Source organism: Vanacampus margaritifer, chromosome 2 (assembly GCF_051991255.1).
Source record: "Vanacampus margaritifer isolate UIUO_Vmar chromosome 2, RoL_Vmar_1.0, whole genome shotgun sequence".
Lineage (NCBI taxonomy): Eukaryota > Metazoa > Chordata > Actinopteri > Syngnathiformes > Syngnathidae > Vanacampus > Vanacampus margaritifer.
This window is the reverse complement of record NC_135433.1, coordinates 11,655,317-11,673,892: the sequence shown is the minus strand read 5'-3', so window position 1 is coordinate 11,673,892 and position 18,576 is coordinate 11,655,317. Positions and strand designations below refer to the sequence as shown.

Genomic DNA, 18,576 nt, shown 5'->3' with positions numbered 1-18,576 from the left:
CCAGCTGAGATATTCAGAGTACACACAGTGCCACTGTGACAATTTAGATTCCACATGTCCTCATACAGAACTGCCTTGCTTCATAAAGATGGTAAGATGGAAATTGCACAAACTAGGACACCAGCTTACCTCATTAAATTTTATTTTTTTTTTTATGATGCTAAGGTGGAGGGAAAGGACGCAGCTGTTAAAAGTTTACCATGAATATGCTGACTGAATCGATTAATACATTTGATCGTTTTCAATGTCAAAATGTAAAAAAAACAACTTTATTTTTTCTTGTCTTTTTTTTTTACTTACATTATGTGTCAGAATATGTTTTTGAGCAAAAACATTAGTTATTGTAGTATTCAGTCACTAATTTCAGTCACATCAAAATTCTTAAAGAGTGGAGACAATAAAAAACATACAGATATACTGTATACCTATGAATATTCTTATTCATCCAGGTCATTTAATTCTCAGGGTAAGGCATCTTCACAACTTTTGCTTTGCATGCCAAAAGAATGATCCTATTCGTGGTTGGGGTGTGCCCACAACTTGGAGCATAAACTTATTTATTTATTTTCTATAGAAACCCAGGCTAATGCTTTCCCTAACTAAGCTTTGTTGCAGGAACTGATAAAAGTTTGCTTGGACGATGTCAGTAAATTGGGGGCTTTAGGACCCAGATGCGGGAAGGCAGAGCAAGGAGGCAGAGGTGCAGTCCAAAAAGAGGTTTTAATTTCTAATAAAAAAAAACTAACTTCAAAATACAAAATAAACTTAACTGACAAAACATGAAGCTAAACATGACAAAACAACTAAGGCGAGACTAACAACATGACATGGATCCTGATAAGGCAAAAAAGGTCAGCGTGACGTGGCGAAAGACTTACGACAGTGGCAACAGCAAAAATGAACCGTCACAGACAAGGGGGAGACAACCGACTAAATACACCAACACTAATGACATAACAAGACACACCTGGCTGAGGGCACTGATTGGATGACACATGAGGGTAATGGGGACACAGGTGGAAACAATCAGGAGTCAGGGTTGACACACACACCACACGAGGAAGGGCAAGTGACCAGAAACGAGAGGAGTTAGACTTTTCACAATAAAACAGGAAATGACAAGACAAGGGGAAAACACAAGGAAAACAGAAGCTAAACATGACAAGGAGTAAACAAGACTGAAAATAAACATGACAGACGAGAGACCAAACGTGTTCTATAAATTCTTTTTCCCCCTCAATATCAAAAGGTGGAACATTTTTTGTATCTATTTAAAAGCTATCGCTTTGGTGAGTGTGCGGCAAACGTGACAAGAAACTAATCAAAACTGTGTTGTGTTTTTCATATAATTTCAAGTTTCGCAACAAAGTCAGTTTAACATGTCGGTGTAGAAAAATCAGCATTTAAAAAAAAAAGTGCTCCCATTAAACTTCCAAATTTGCGACAAAGTCAAGAAAGGATTCAGACAATCAAACATGCAGATGTCATGAAACCTTTACCCCACTTCAACGTTATCCCATTTCTTTCTCGATGGCATTTTGCCCTTTTGGTGTGCGTCATCTCCATCACTTCCCCGTGATGAGACTTTTCCCTTGTAACAAATGTCCTCTTGTGGCCTTATTTGAGTTCCCTGACTCCATCCTTTCCTCCCCATACTCGTCTCCACCCTGAACTAATCTACTGTGAGTGACAGTCAGAGAGTACAGGAATGATGAGCAACTAAGCGAGCGAAAGGGAGTGACACGGAGCAAGGAAAAGCCTCCGCTCCCTCGAGTGAAAACAGAGTAGGAGTGACAGGCGTGTCGTGGGGTGGTGTGGCATACACTCAAATTTAGCAGACATTTATATGAGCGGATGGGGAAATGAGTTGAGAAATAGGAGGACTGGGCAAAGAATGAAGTCAAGGTATGAAGAGGTGAAGGTCTTTAAAGAGGAAGCACAGTTGATGAGAAAGGTTGGCTTCAAGGGAAATATTTGAGTTAGTGATGTGGTGTGGCTGATATGCACCTGGAAGAATCTACACTGGAGTTGAGAGTTCCTGGAGTACACCTGGAGTAATGCGGCAAAAAAATAAAATAAAATCACAACTTGGATGTCAAACAATCGAATCATTGTAAAATGTTAACTACATTATCTATCCCCTGGAACCACATCTAAATATTGGCGCAGGTAGTGGAATGCAATTTTAGTGAATTTAATTGAAGTGCAAGCACAAACATTCTGAGCTCAGCGGACATGTATGGTGGATGTCATCGTATTTCAACCCTCTGAATCATTGCAGACATTTCATTGAACACATTAATATCATATAGGTAAAATCAGCAGGATGGGAGAGGTTTACACATAGACAAGTACAATAAGGGTGGAAGGCTGACAGATGCGTGATTTCTCTACAGTCAACTTCGGAGGTCTGCTTATAAACGTATTTTGTACGCTCAGCCTGCCACAAAACTAGAGCAAATCAGTGTCTTCTTCCATCGTGGATTATCAGGACACCTCCCATGCGTGGCATTTAAAGGGAATGAGAGGAGCCACTTCAATTGCTGGTGAAACAAGTCTGTGTTCACGGCCCTCTACTGCGCAAAATACCCTTTTTAAAATGCACCATGCTGCAGTTGTCTTATGTTGAATAATAATGATAATAAGAATAATAATAGCAAAACAGTTTTGAACAATTTCATACACATAGCATTGTCAGAAGTCCATTTTGCTCTCTTCAGGTATCTGTCCATTTAATAATAATATTATTATCCATCCATCCATCCATTTTCTTGGCCGCTTTTCCTCACAAGGGTCGCGGGGGGTGCTGGAGCCTATCCCAGCTGGCTTCGGGCAGGAGGCGGGGTACACCCTGAACTGGTTGCCAGCCAATCGCAGAATATATTATTATATAATAATAATATTATTATTAGTATTAATAATAATAATAATAATAGCAAAACTTGCACTGAGCACAAAAATAGATCCTCTTGAGTTGCAACCAAATGTCTATTCTCATTATCCTTCATAAGAAGGCAGTAGGTTAGGTAGGTCAGAATGCTAAATGCATTTACTGTACATAGATTTATCATAAAAAACAATTGATTTCGGATTCACGCCTTTTCAATACACAGTTTTGAACAATTTCATACACATAGCATTGTCAGAAGTCCATTTTGCTCTCTGGAGGTATCTGCCCATTTAAATGCTCGAGGGTGAATAAATAAGCTCCTGTGTACCATTTCTACATTTTTCAGAATGAAAAAGTCCCCAAGGTATAGGCTAAGTCAAGAGTCAAAGATGCAAAAAAGAACTACAACTACTCCTCCGGTACAACATGTCAAAAATGGAGTGCTAAGACAGGCAACTTTTCATCCATGGAGTTGACTTAGCTCTTTACCCTGTAAAAAATAAATACATAAATAATAATTTTTAAAAAATGGAGTAGAGTGAGTTTAGGTTTGTTCAAATTGGCCGCAAATTGTACCCATAACAATATATTTTGGGAACGGAAAAGGATACAAGAAGGTTTAGTAAGCATGCCACTATACTACAATACAATACAAATAAACATTTAAAATAACTCATCTCGTCCTTTGCTAATCAGAAGTGAGTATTTATTATTATATTCATGCATGCAATTTCATGATACCATCTTGGCCAGGTCTCTCCTGCATACGATCTCAATGAGACCACCTGGTTATAGAAAGGTTAAATCAAAAATAAATAAATAAAAAATATGATTGTAACAGCAGTATTTTTGATTCAGCGCTTGTATTGGATCTCATTAGCTTGTGCAATGTACCTAATGAAGTGCTTGGTGTGCGTATACGTGGAAATCAATCTGAGCAGTAAATTACCTTACAGGGGTGAGTGAATAAGAAGGAGAGGACAGGAAGGGAGAGATTTGGAATCTATTTTGCACCACAGCCATGCAGACACATATTCCATTCAGTCTGTGCTCGCTAGTCCCCCCCCCCATCTTAGCTCCCACCGCCCACCCCCACCGGGACTGTCTTTCCATCCGTCTGCCTCTCACGCCCCCCCCCCCCCCCAGCCCCACCCGCCTATTAGGCTCTCCTTCAACACCTTTTGCCCTCAATGCTTCCTCTTATAGAACTCACACGCTTTGTCCTGTACAGATGATGGAGTACTTGATAGCGGGCCAATCCTCTATCAGCAATTTTTATCCTTAAGGAATGACATGCCTCAAATTGAACAGAGGGCACTTTAATGTCAGGCTCAAATTGGCTGCTTGGCGGAAACGGATTAGCTGATTTGTGGCACATCGCACAGTGTGGCATCATGAGTGTTTGCATTTGCATTTGTGTGAAGCTGCACATTTGTAAATGTGCTTGTGTGCTTATTTTAAGACATAACTCCAGACTTGCTTTGCAAAAGAGTTGAAGGCTGTTTAGGCCAAGAAAACAGGAATTCAAGCACACCCAGCAAGTAAAAACTGTGAGAAGATCAGCACAAACAAATGCTTTTGTGTGGGAGAGACAATAAATATATGTGTGTGTGTATGTATATATATATATATATATATATATATATATATATAGTAGATGATGGGAGGCTGATCTTGATACAGAGGACAACTGGAAAAGATCATTGGTCTCAGCACAAACAAAATTTGTGTCCACTCAACACAGACAGATTCAATTTAACATTTACCACAGAAGAGAACATACTTCACCACATATCGGTTGCATAAAAGGAGAAAATATGTATTTGTCTGATCAACGTCAGAAGTGTAGGCCTATCATGTCTATTGGAACTCTTGTACTCATTTGAAGCCATACTGGACTTATATAATTGCAGTGTCTTCTCGGGTTTGTTCCTAGGACCTGGTTGCTGGGAGATGCAACTCTTCTGAAACAGAATTCTAATTAAAAACATTGTGTATTGTTCTCAATATCAAGAACACAGAGTACAGTTCTTGTGACACAACGAGTAGGGTCCTGGTAAGCCCGGTCTCAAGGACGTACTTCCCACGCACGCATATCTCGCTGGCGTAGTTCCGTAATTCATCGCATTTTTATCATGTGACTAGCTTCCAATGAATTCATACTACTATTTCGATGTTTCAAAATGTGTTTGTACAACATACATCGGTTAAAAGCCTTACTTACGTCCTTGTGACTTCGTAAGATACTGCCAAGTACTGCCAAGACCACACGGATTTCCTGGATGCTGTTATTATTTGCTATCTTAAACCAAGGATGCACCAGTTGTTGCTTGGTGAAGGCTTGGCTGGGAAAATATCCCAAGATGCATTTCGTACTTCAAGGAACGAATGGCAGCGGAGGAGCATCATGTTTGTTCTTCTTCTTTCATTTCCAGCAGACTAGGCACGGCATCATGTTTTTAAGTATTCCTCCCCTTTTACGAGCATAAGTGATAATAAATATTAAACGTGTAAAGTACAACTTTATTAAATCTAGGTTTTTTTGGGGGGGGACACAATTTAGTGTAACAACTGCAATTTACAATATTATATATAAATACATTAATATATATTAAATGTGATTTACTAAATACTGTACACACACCTTCAAATATATTTTTTATAGAACAAAACCTGTACCTCACATCAATCTCTTTCCAGAACCTTTTTTTCCCCCCAATATAATCCTAAATTGGATAAATCCCATGAATAATTTCAAATTATACTTAATATATTACTTGTAATTATATAATGTAGGTAAGGTAATGTTAAAATAGGGAACTGCGCAAGATTGCAAATTGAAGGTGTAGATAAAGAAAGAGTAAATGAGATTAAATTCCTGGGTGTAATTGTTGATAATAAAATCTGATGGAAACCACACATTCAATATATTGGATCCAAACTCTCTAACAGCATTTCCATTCTGACAAAAGTCAGTTCATGACTGGGTGAAACACTGTGGAACTTTCTCATGTTGCTTTTGTTGCTTTAATGTTGTGTTTGTTGTTTTATACGTCTTCTATGTTGTGTCTTTACACATGTGCTTTTATAACCAGTCTGTTTTTTTCTTTATATACATGTTGGAAATAAAATTTTAAACAAAAAACAAAAAAACATCTCGTCACGTGGTACACAGTTACGGCAATGCGTCAGAACCAGGAAGCTCGCAGTCAGGATAACATCCGGGTATTCCGTCCGTTCTTTGCTCGACCTTTATGGCTTTTTGCATACTTGCAATTGGAACACTACTTGGGCCGCGACTGATGACGTTTCAAGACATCACAAGGACGTAAGTACGGACAAGAATGCATATTGAGAAACGGAGAAATGGAAAAGCGCTGATCTCCCTAAAGAAAAACACTGGATTAATGAATTTGTGTCATACTGTACACCAGAAAAGAGTTTATGTTCAACATAAGGAATATTAGATGACTTTGAATTGACATGGATTTCTTTCCTGAATGTGGGTCACCACATTCTTAACATGAATTTAGATTAAGTTGATTTCTGCGTTTTGTGTGTGTGTGTTTTTTTGGTGTTAGTTATTGCTTTTATTGTGTGATTGTTTTGTGAAGAGAGGGATTTATTTAAGTATGTATTATTGTTGGTTGGTTATTTGTTTTTTGTGTGTTTGGTTTGGAAAACTTGAAAGCCATAAAGCAATACACCATTGAAAACTCATTTCCCAGAATTCCATTAGGCAGTTTGTACAAAGAATAAAAGTGCAAATATCTCTGGCATCTTATTCCCTGTTTTTTTTTTTTAAGTCGATTAAGCATCAAACTAATCACATACCCCGGGCAATGCCATCGTCCAGTCATGTGATCGCGATGACGTATCTGGTGCGTAAACTACAGCCGCCTTTGTTCATTTGAATGCAATTTTGCTGACATAATGCGCAAGAAAAATGTCGTCTTCATTCGACAAATATTGTGCCAATTCTAATCGGGGAAATCCTCAGCATGTCAGGTTCCATGTCATTCCTTGTTGGGTGTGGCATCTCCACATAAGCACGCTGAACACAACAAATGTAGCTGGCCAAGTGAGTAAAAGTTGGACAGATGGTTACCGTCCAGGCTAGGGAGCGTCCACAAATTACATTCCAGGGTGACGTATGTAAATGGTAACTTGAGTCCCACATCATTCATCATTCATATCATATCATTTGTAGACGGTCCCTAGCATCTACTCGCTATAGGGCAGCTGAAACCGTCCTCATCATCAGACACAGTTTCATCTTTACTTTCGGCTGGACACAAATCTTTGGCGAGTCTCTCGTGACTGCGGGTCTTATAGGGTGTAATTCCCCCATTGATGTCCGCCGTGGAACACAATAATTCCTCGTGAGTGTCTTTGTATTCTTTAAAGCTATGTGATTGTACGTGTGTTGATTACAGCACACAACACATCCCAATGATCACATGGCTATAACACAATGGCAGATACTGTATCTAATGCAAAAATATACCTAAAACACACTATAAAGTCATAATCGTTCAACATAAATTGCAGATTTTTTTCAGAGAAGAGTTGAAATTAACCATTTTACAGATTGGCTAGTTAGTTTTTAATACAGGAAGTCCTCGCCGTCAGGCGCGTCACATTTCTGTGTTTAAGTTTCCATTAGCTCCGCTTTGCCGTCCGTCACCAATGAATGTCCGTGCGGAAACACGAAATATTGGTGCCGGCATCTTCCGGGGTGGCGCAAATATCCATCTGTAAGATTTTTGTTGTTGTGGCATCTTACTAGCCGAGGGTGTCTGTGGCCTCTGAGTTGGTGATAATAATAAAAAAAAACAGATGGAAAAAGGTTTGCGAGCTCTTTATTGTTGCTTTAATCACCACAGCAGTGTATAGCAGAATCCCCCTCACATACAAGAGGCTTCTCTCTTCCACAAACAGACTTCTGAAACCCTCTTGAAGTGGTGGTCTCAACCACCAACCTTGATTGAAAGCCCACATACAAAACACTTCACACCATATCTACACAAATGGAAAAAGATATATACAAATATGCATATAGAAACGCAGTCCAGGTTTTGATCTTACAAGTCACATGACCAATTGTCAAATGAGCATTGCCTCACAAAAGAAAGAAAAGTATCCCATTTCCCCTCCCCTGGTTGACACTTGGGATAGTCCAATGATTCCAATCAAATGGGGATGAGGTGTACCTGGCCTGCACTCACATCTTTTCAGCGAGTGAGGGTGGACAGCTCACCATCCATCCATTTTCTTAAACGGTTATTCCTCATAAGGGTCACGGTTATTGCTTTAAATGCTATATTGAAGCCAAATGTTCCTTTATCAATCAATTATTACATTGGCTGTGCAGTTGATAGTTTTACGATTGTGACAGTGTGACTCAAAATGATTATGTTATGGTTGTGCTTTCATTGCGTTGTTTTTGTTTTGTTTTTCAGTCTCTGATTGAGTAGAGGGGCGTGTCCTCCTGCGCCGCACCTGTTTCTCATTCACAAATCAACGCTTTATAAGGACTGGAACTGCCGACACTCCTCGTCGGAGTACTGACCTTGCTACGCCCTTGCTACGCCCTTGCTACGCCCTTGCTACGCCCTTGCTACGTCCTTGCCGAAGAGCTTTTTTCTGACTTCGTGTTTAGACTTCCTATCTCTAGGTTTGTTTCTTGTTTCCAGTTTCTCACGTGAGTCTTTTGACACATAGTTTTATGTTGTCGTTTTCTCGGTTTATTGCCTGAGTGCTTGTTAACCACGCGTTGAGCCTTTTTTGCTCCGTAGTTTTGTGTTTCCTCAGCTTTACGCGTGAGTGATCGGTATCCACGTGTTGTTTTTCCCACGTCGCTTTTAGTTTATCCGCTTTGTATAGCTCGTTTTGGTTTTACTTATTCGCGTTGTGCGTTTCTATGGCCCTCGGGTGTATTTTTGTTACTTTATTTTCCTTGCATACTTGCAAGCGACTTTTGTTAACTGTTTTTCTCCTGGCTTTGTTCAGCGTTTTGAATTCCGTTGGGTACAATTAAATTTGTCAATCCACACTCTTTGTGTCTCTGCGTTTGTGGGACCCACTATCCGGTTATTCCGGAAATCGTTACAGATTAGATGTTATCTCAGAGATATGCATGGTTTTGTAGCAAAAACAAGTGGACATATTCACCATAGAACAGCTTTTGTTACTATAAGAATCTTTTAAGTATTCATAATGAATTCAGCATGCTGCTTTCAAAATAATTTGCTCAAGGTCATCGCAATGGCCTCCTTTTGAGAAAATTCTGCAGACTATATTATTTAAATGTCATGCGCCTTTCCATCCTTTTCTGCCTTCCTTCCTTAGAGAATGTCCAGGGAAATACATTGTCCGCTGACTCTTTCTATTTGTCTCTCTTTCTCTATAGGCCAAATATGTCACTTTCCCTTGAGGAAGCTCTTTCTCTTTTTTTTCCCCACTACCTGCCCTCACGCCCTCCCCATATATCACTCCCCACATCCTTCCCACTCTCCCTCTGTCACTTCCTATTCGCATGTTTCTAATCCCTCTCCCTCCCCGGCGATAATTCCTCACTTCTTTACCTCCTCCCCCTTCTCTCTCACTCTCTCTCGTTGGCAGGCACACTGCCATCCTCCTCACCCTTCCTCTATACGAGCGTTTTTTTTTTCTTACACTGTTTATCTCACTCTTCCCCGCTTCTCGTCTCCCTCTCCTCTGCCATCCATCCTTTTGATGTCGTTCCCTAAATCATTCCCAATAGACTGCAGCAGCACACGTGCACCACACACTCCATATGGAGGAAAGGGTGTGCAGAGGTATTATAGCGCAGTAATTAAGACCATGCATCTCACACACGTGTTCGCTTGCACATTAGCAATTGCTGCCGCTGTTTTCTTCCGTTGGACTGCCAGGCAATTTTGGAAACTTCATTGATAACTGTTCGCATGGATAGAAAAGAAAAAGGAGGAATGAAATGAAAAGAGGACAAGGAATTGCAAAGCAATATGTGGGACAATGTTGGGACAAATGTGGTAGTGATACGTAGCAGGGGGCAGAGGAGGAGAGTCAGCAAGAAAGACCTTGCGCTCATTTGCTAACAAAAGTCTGTGTGTGAAAGGGAGAGAGAGATGGTGGTGAGTGGGAGAGGGAGGAGTGAGCAGAAGAGGGAGGAGTGTTTGAGATATTGTCATCCAGTCCTGTCAGAGAACAGAAGAGAACGGCAGCGGAAGCATCGGCAAGTTACGGGATACGGACGCATCGGTGAGACGGCAACAAGGCGGAAATAAAGGAATACACACGGACCGAAGGATGGACTGACATCAAAAGAAAAAAAAAACATTTTGCTGCTTCCGGGCTTTCCTGTCTCTTCCCACTTCTGTTTGGAGCATCCCACAGTGAAAACACATACATATGATATATATATAAAATTCCTCTACATATATATCAAATTATGCCTGTTTTCAAAGAAGCTGCAGGTGGACAAGGAGAGAATTAACAACAAGCTCTTGTTTGGTTCAATAATATGCAACAATTTCCCCAAAACTGTTGCACATTATTGGCTTGAGAGTCTTTTGGGTCAATTGCTGCTCAGGTGCGCATAATGCTAATGGGAAATGTGACCAACTTGCACCTGAACCTGCCCCAATAAGAACAAAAGAGCATCTGCTGCAGTCCGAGAGGGCTTCCTTTGAAAACAGGACATGTTTTGATGTGCCGATGGTGGCACGCTGCTGCTGCTGCTGCTGCTGTTTGGGCTGTCGCATCTCCACTCTGCAACAAGCTGGGGAAATTCATTTTGGCCAAACTTGTGCCAGTGCACATCTCAAAGTGCAGAGAGAGCAGGTCTCTTTTGACCTAATGCTTATATTTGGTTAGCTTCGACAAAAGTCCAAAGCTTGGAAAAAGATCAGGTTTATTTTACGGGAGGACAAGAGTGGGAAAGGAGTTTCTTCCTTTTAATAGAGCAAGAAATAACCCTTCAATTAATCTAGCATCGGCTTTTTAAATAGCATCTCTTGTGAAGCATAACTAAGACGTTGAAACGCAACATTACAACATCATCCCAATTCTCTTCCCCCCGCCCTTCCCTCCTCAAATCGGACAAGGCTAAATAGACAATCCCCAGCTGGTGTCCAGGCTCTGTTACACATCGTGGGATCCAGAAAAGGAGGGCTTCAGGGGCGGGCGGAGGGGAGTGGGGTCAAGCAACAGCGGACTGGGTGCAAAAAAGCCACTGGACTCCCCGTGTGGTGACTGGCAGCTGTTGACAAAGACAGAGCAGCAGGGGAATTGAAGCGCTTTGTGAGAGTGTGTGTGCATGTGTGTTTGTGTGAGAGGAAAAGACACCGCACGTGAAAAGGAACGGCGCTTCTGGAGAGTCGTCATCCGAGGATTACAGCTGGATGAGTGCCCAGAGTTTTCTTTTAAAGAACAGCTGCGTTTACCTGTTGGCTCATTGACTGAGAATAGAATAAAACATTGGAAAGAGCCAGAAGATGCCAACCACTAAAATAAGAGTGCACCCTTTGTGCATTGACATTGTCAGCGGGACGATGAAAGATACAAGTTAAGCGAGTGGAGTGGAGGAGGCAGACAACTCCTGTGGGAATCAACACACTCGGCTGAGTTTTCCTTGGGACGTCAGAAGTGATTTTGGCGCCGCTCATCAGATGTGTTACCCACTCAGGAATACGAGCATGTTTCAGGATTGAGAAACCCTCCAAGATGGGAGCTTGGGACTGTTTGTGAGTCTTAGAAGAATCCCCCCCTTTCTTCTGTAGACAGCAGACACGTTCACACATTGTTTTTTGACTGAGCAAAGTGAGAAACTGATTGCAGGAAATGCGACAAGCACGTTTATTTGTGGCCAGCAAGCGCTTCTAAACTGGATTCACTACAAGTCAGCGGATTTGGATTTGATTCCAACTTCTGGATGTCAAATGGCTTTGTGAAAGGTGACGTTTCCACTATTTTGGACCATTCACCTACAAACACACGTGTGCATGTAACAGGGACACAGGTGCGCCCACTGTACAATTCGATATCTTCGCAGGCAGGCGCACGTGCGCTCGGCGCAAAAATGGGCGCATCTCAATTTAAGTCTACACAGCAAATCGTTCGGTGTTAAATTTCACGTGTTCGATCAAGTATGCAGTAAGCAGTGTTATTTTAACACTGTTAGGATAACAAGTTACACTGTCAGAGTAAATTTACTTGAGTGTTGGTGTAGATGTTGGGTGTTAAATTGACCACACCCCTCATTTCCGGTGAAGGAGAAACTTTCTATTTTCCAGCTTGCTGTCGGCATTTTAATAGCGATACATCCGTTTGCTGCTGCCAGGGCGGCATGGCTTAGTGGTAGAGTGGTTGTCTTGTAACCCTAAGAGTGCGGGTTTGATCCCAGGCCAGTGTGACCATGCCAATGTATCCTTGAGCAAGATACTGTACACACAAGTTGTTCCTGATGCCGTGTCATCAGTAGTCAAAAGTGCTTTGAGGGCCTTTTAAGGAAGAAAAACACAATGTAAATGAAGTACCATTTACCAGAATTAAGTGTAATTTGAGCTTTATTTCTAACATTGACAAGTGTAGTGTGTAGAGTACTTTCAACACCACTCAGTGTTTACCAGTGTCGATTAGTAACACTGGTTAAGTGTGAAAAAAGTAACACTTTGAAAAGTGTAAGATTTACACTTGTTAGTGTGGGCACATATAAACATTTTTGTAGCGTTAGATTAAACACTCAGTGTAAATCTCACATTGGCGATTTTGCTGTGTAGTTTAATATGCTTGGGAGCTTGTTGTGCCACTCCGGGCATTCCGGCGGACATAGTTGCAGTGTCACTGGTGCATCTGGCAAGTTGGTAACAGAAAGTCGACTGCGCTTGGCCTAAAAATGGGCACATCTTAATTTTCATGCTAGGGCAAGTCGAGTTTAGCATATTTGTGAATTTGGTAGATTGGTAGTTACACCTCACTGGGCATGCAATCTGGTGACTAAAAGTAGACTAAGCTCTAGACTACCTAAAAGGTGGTCTATTTTGTGGTGCAGGTGGTGTAATGTGATTTTGGTGGATTTGATTGAGGCACAGGCAGACAGATGGGTGGGCTGCGGACATGCATGGTGGATGTGGTAATGTTTCATTCATAAATATTCATAAATACGACAACCGTTAGACTGCACTTTGCGCTAGACTTGCGCTGGGCCAGAATATAGGGCTCCAAGAGTTACACCTTTGACTCTTGCTGAATTGATGTCTCGTGAGGGATCCTACGATCACATATGATGTCATGCACGGCCACAATTCAAACTATCCAAATATTCCAGACAGGAGAAATATATAAACAAATAAATAAATAAATAAATATATTTTTCTCAAACACCATGGTTGACTTCTAAAACAGATCCCTTTGAAAAGAATAAACTCCGAACATGTGAATGTGTATTCACAAGGGACTCATTCACAATACATGAGAGCACACCAAGATGAGAAATTGATTTCTTTAGTGTCAATGAGGCGCCAAAAGCGCTAAAAGATTCCCACAATAGTGGTATGTATAGCGTATCATATATAGTATATCTATTACAGGCCCATTTGAAATGAATGCTTTTAATTCAACATGGCGACCGCATCTTGTTGTATGATCTCACAGATTTTGTGTGATGATGATATTTCACAATGTATTTGTTTTTCCAAACCTAGGTTCGTTCATGTTGGCTCTATCAATTACACATCAACACTGAGGCATCAAGATCAAGGACCTAAGATGTCTGCCTACATGCATCCAATGCTGGTCAGCTTCTCAGTGGCCATTCTTCTTGGTTTGACCTCTCTGAGTGGACTAAATCATCGGCCCTTGGGCCAGGTTTCAGCCCAGGCTCCTCCAAGTAACCTGACAACTGAGCCCTCAGTGTTACCAGAGGCTGCCCTGGCAACACCGACTGCAGACACTGAGGATAAAACACAAGGCGGCGCTAATCGTTGCTGGGGCTACTACGACGTCATGGGTCAGTGGGACCCACCGTTCAATTGCAACGCGGGGATCTACAGCTTTTGTTGCGGCTCCTGCTTCTACCGATTCTGCTGCCAATTCCAAATACACAGTTTGGATCAGACTTCCTGTTCAAACTACGACACACCCGTCTGGGCAAACACCGGGAAACCGGCAGCACCCGTCACAGAGGCCCGCCCGGAACCGGACCGCGATCGAACCCACATGATCGTCTATATTATCTGTGGCGTGGTGGCCATTATGGTGCTCATCGGAATTTTCACCAAGTTGGGTCTGGAGAAGAGTCGAGGTGGACAAGCGGATATGACCAATTCCAGGTAGGACCTGAATAAAGATGAATGATTCTCACTGTGTCATCATGTTTGCAAAAAAAAACAAGCCAAGGTGCTTTGGGCCAACAGAAGTCACAGATGGGATGTGCTGTACTCTTAGCCATGTTGCCATTTTTGCCAAGTAGGGTGGCAGTGCAGGTTTCAATAAATGGAAATATTCCACACATTTGCATGAATGGACTTCTATACTATATTATTGACTTGATTCATTATTGTTGTCCAAGAATTAGAGCATTCATCTCCTGAATTGTTGCTGTAACTTAAATTACCACAATACCACTGAACAAGCAGTCACTGTACACTAGCGAAACATTGTTGCTAAGCAATGTTGTTTTTTTACATCAATGCTGAGACAGTTAGTAGGAATAACTTCATTTGTTAAATATCATAGTTTAGCTTCAGTCAGCACATTCATTAACGTCAGATGTGACTTTCTTCTGAAGATAGAATATAAAATGTAAAAGTCTACCATGAAAGCGCCTTCCTCCATCTTCCGCTGTCTATGTAGGTCATTTTTTTTTTCATTTTCATGATCATCCTTTTAGTTCTTTTACTTGGGTGTGAATTTGACAAAACGTGCATGTGGAGTTTGTGTTGTGTTTTGCTTGCATACTGGCGGTATAGCTATTTCACATTGGTGCTGGATTGATTGCTGTGACACAACTGCGACTCTGCCAATGTTTGGCCTCCAGTGAACGATCCAAAGAGAGCGGGTGGTTTTTGGATGGCTGGAATATTGACTGGATGTGACTGGAGAGGAGCCAACGGTTAATTCTAGTGCACAGAACAGTGGGGACAAGGGAGAGACACAGAGTGTGTGTCAGTGTGTTGGGTGTGAGCAGCCAGCCTATTGGGTGTTGAGAATTTAAAATGCCGTCATAACCAGATCTCTCGGCCTACTCGCAGATGAGTAAGACGGTGGTGTGGGGTCTGATGGAGAGAACGGACTACTGGACACCAGCATTCATTAATCCGCCTTTGTGACACGCGTAGCATGATGAAAGCTGGCAGATCTTGGCACATGCTATCCTTGGATATGGGAACTTCTTAAATGAAGCAATTACTTGGATGCTTATTCTGAATTTCAGTCACCTAGCTGTCAAAATAAACTCCCCCTCCTTAGTTATCTCAATAATCCCCATTTTGGGCACATACCAATTAACTATATACAAGTACATACTATATATAGTATACTATATATATACTATACTATATATAAGTGAATCTTCCTGAAAATTTTGAAATCACTTGAATTCACATGTCAGGCCAGTAGTGGGCCATCATACTTTGCATCGCAACCACATTGTGAATGTAACATTTCAATTAAAAATAATATTTACGCATCTTTGTTGGTTGTACCGAATCAGTGTTTCTCAGATTATTAAGTACCACCCAAGAAATATTTAGCTCTCTGTGTACAACCTTTATGACCAACAGTAAAATACAATTGTATAAAAGGCCTGAGTGTCCATCAAATACAACATAGGTTTTATTTCTAAAAAATAGATTCAATATTAGTGTAAACCACTAAAACATTGAGCACTTTTAACAATAGCCCCAACACTTAAATACACAAAAATAAAACAATAAAATAACAACTCACTAATTCATTTAAAATACATTTGCACTTAAAATTTCGATTATTATTTTTTTACATCAATGAAAGCAGCAACTTCAGGATTAAATGCAAATATGGCGCACTAAAAAAAGTAAATATGACTCAATAGTACCTTGGCAGTGATTCTTTTGCGTACCACACTAGATCAGCGGTCACCAACCTTTTTGAACCCGAGAAATAGTCAACTACCAGATTGAAACACACTTCTGAAATAAGACATTTGCTCAAGTTTAGACTGCTATTATGAAATCTTTTTTTTTAATGATAGTCATTTATGTGAAAATATTATCGGAACGATTTGTCACAATAATTACGAAAAAGACACTTAACGATATGCAACACTATTTCTATAAATCTCTGCCAAAAACATAATTCTTAGACATGTCTTTAAAAGTTTACAGGCTCCACATTGGTGTTGTCTTGTAAACTAGCGGCCAGGATTGTTTTGATCCATTTTCAGTTAAATAAGTGACTTTTTAATTGCTTGTACGTAAATTGTTGGGTCCCTGGAGTGCCTGCATCAAGTGTGAAATTATAAAAAACGGTAAAAGCTTATTTCTTTTATTGATATTGTGTCTGTGCGCAAGGCGTTCTGAATTTTGCTGGATAGGTGACAGTTACAACAAGGTTTATTTACAGAATACCGCCTGCCAACTGAGTTTGTCTGCCCATAACTGGCCGCTAGGCTAGGAGAAGATCCCTCACTTTCAAGCATCTGGCAGACTAGACTGTCTAAAACACTTAGTCAAAGTCAATCACTAGGCAGAGTATGAGTTACTCTAATCTAAACTCTAAGTGTTAGCTAACAGCAATATCAGAATTAGCTTTTGATGAACGGCAGATCCAATACTTGAGTGTTCAGAAAAGTTATCAACTTGGGGTGGGGTGTATTTGTGCTTAGCGATGTGTCCACTGCATGTGCCACATGCACAGATCCACTACATTTATTAGCAAGTGTAATTTGGTGCCTTGCTAATAAAGTTCTGCTCCCATGATTAAATGTCAGAGCTGTCTTTTAGTGGACCTGTTTGTGCTTTGCATTTGCTTTTTTTAGATTCAGAGATTCACAAGTAGCCACCTTCTAGATCTGTCCCGAGGCCTCGCACTAACGAAAGCCATACACAGCATTAGCCCTGCAAAATAGGGGGAGGGGTGAACTGTGTTTCATTTGCATGAGACAGGATTGCTCCCTTTGAAGTGGATGTTAAGTGTGTTGTAATTCGTTATCCTCGGGACATATGGAAGCATGTCACATGTGCGGCTATTTGGACACCTGGGAACTGTATTGAATGTTATAATAATAATAATAATAATAATAACAATAATAATAATTATAATAATAATAATGATGATGATGGGCGGCACGGTGGCTGACTGGTTAGCACGTCCGCCTCCCAGTGCTGAGGACGTGAGATCGAGTCCGGGCTTTGGCCTTCCTGGGTGGAGTTTGCATGTTCTCCCCGTGCTTGCGTGGGTTTTCTCCGGGTACTCCGGTTTCCTCCCACATTCCAAAAACATGCATGGCAGGTTGATTGGACACTCCAAATTGTCCATAGGTGTGATTGTGAGTATGATTGTTCGTCTCTGTGTGCCCTGCAATTGACTGGCAACCAGTTCAGGGTGTACCCCGCCTACTGCCGGAAGCCAGCTGGGATAGGCTCCAGCAACCCCCGCGACCCTTGTGAGGACAAGCGGTAAAGAAAATGGATGGATGGATGATGATGATGATGATGATGATGATGATAATAACTCTTTTTGTATAGTGGGAGGAAGCTGGAGTATCTAGAAAGAACCCACACAAGCACAGGGAATGTTCAAGTCCAGGTTCACCATCAAGACCTTGTATAACATGTTGGGCTTGACATCAGATATTGGAAATCTGTTTAGGTCCAGAAAAGATGAGCTTATCTTTGCATGCCAATCGCATTTCAAATTCACTCTCATCTTTTGATTGTTAGGCACTTCCTCCCAGCTGCGATCAAGAAAGGGTCTGTTAGTCAGTGTGTATGCGCGCGTGTGTGTGTTTGTACCACGTAAGTGCACTAGACAAAATAAATCTAGCCACAAAGCTGTTAAGGTGGTAATGCGGCGAAACCTTGGGTCAGGCAATCACAACAGTCAGTGGTGCAATGATGTACAGCTCAAAACACACCGAGGTTCAGCACCACACAAACGCACACACCCTCTCTCATTACAGCTGTGCATTACTCCCTGCGTGTCCCCTCCAATGCACTTCCCCTCATCTCCCAAGAGGCTGTTTTTGTTTTGCTCGTCATCTGTCTGTTGGCGTGCCTGATACTGCTGCAAAGCAACATTAAAAATAAATCGCATCCTTTGATACATGATTCAGTCAAGGGAAGTAATACACCAAATATTTTTCGAACTAGTGAACAAGTAACTCTTGAAATACTTGTTTAAAAACTTGGAAGTACAGCACCTAAAAAACAATAATTTGATTGGAGTATTTGTGTTCCAGCTCACCTGCAACCCAAATGGAAAAGTGGTAAAGAAAATGACTTGTTTAAGGGTTTATAGCAGAGGTGTCAAACTCCGGTCCTGGAGGGCCCGTAGTTCTGCATGTTTTGGATGTTTCCGTTCTCCAACACAGCTGATATATGATCAGCTCATCAGCAAGCTCTGCATAAACCTGATAACGATCCTGCTGATTAAAATCAGCTTGTGTTGGAAGAGGGAAACCTCCAAAACCTGCAGGACTG

The 18,576-nt window shown here is 41.2% G+C and overlaps 1 protein-coding gene across 2 annotated transcripts in view; it reads left to right on the top strand.

The window, feature by feature from the left end:
* Window positions 1–6,062: 6,062 nt before the first annotated feature.
* Window positions 6,063–18,576, top strand: part of LOC144044643 (protein shisa-8) — a 101,442-nt gene continuing 88,928 nt past the window's right edge. Inside the window, exons 1-3 of one of the 2 annotated variants that reach the window (XM_077559171.1) lie at window positions 6,063–6,218; window positions 8,353–8,594; window positions 13,600–14,226. In XM_077559171.1, the coding sequence (XP_077415297.1) occupies window positions 13,664–14,226 (563 nt within the window). In that variant the 5' untranslated portion in view covers window positions 6,063–6,218; window positions 8,353–8,594; window positions 13,600–13,663. Of the gene's footprint in view, window positions 6,219–8,352; window positions 8,595–10,114; window positions 11,851–13,599; window positions 14,227–18,576 lie in introns of those variants that run through there. The other variant, XM_077559170.1, reaches the window with a different exon arrangement.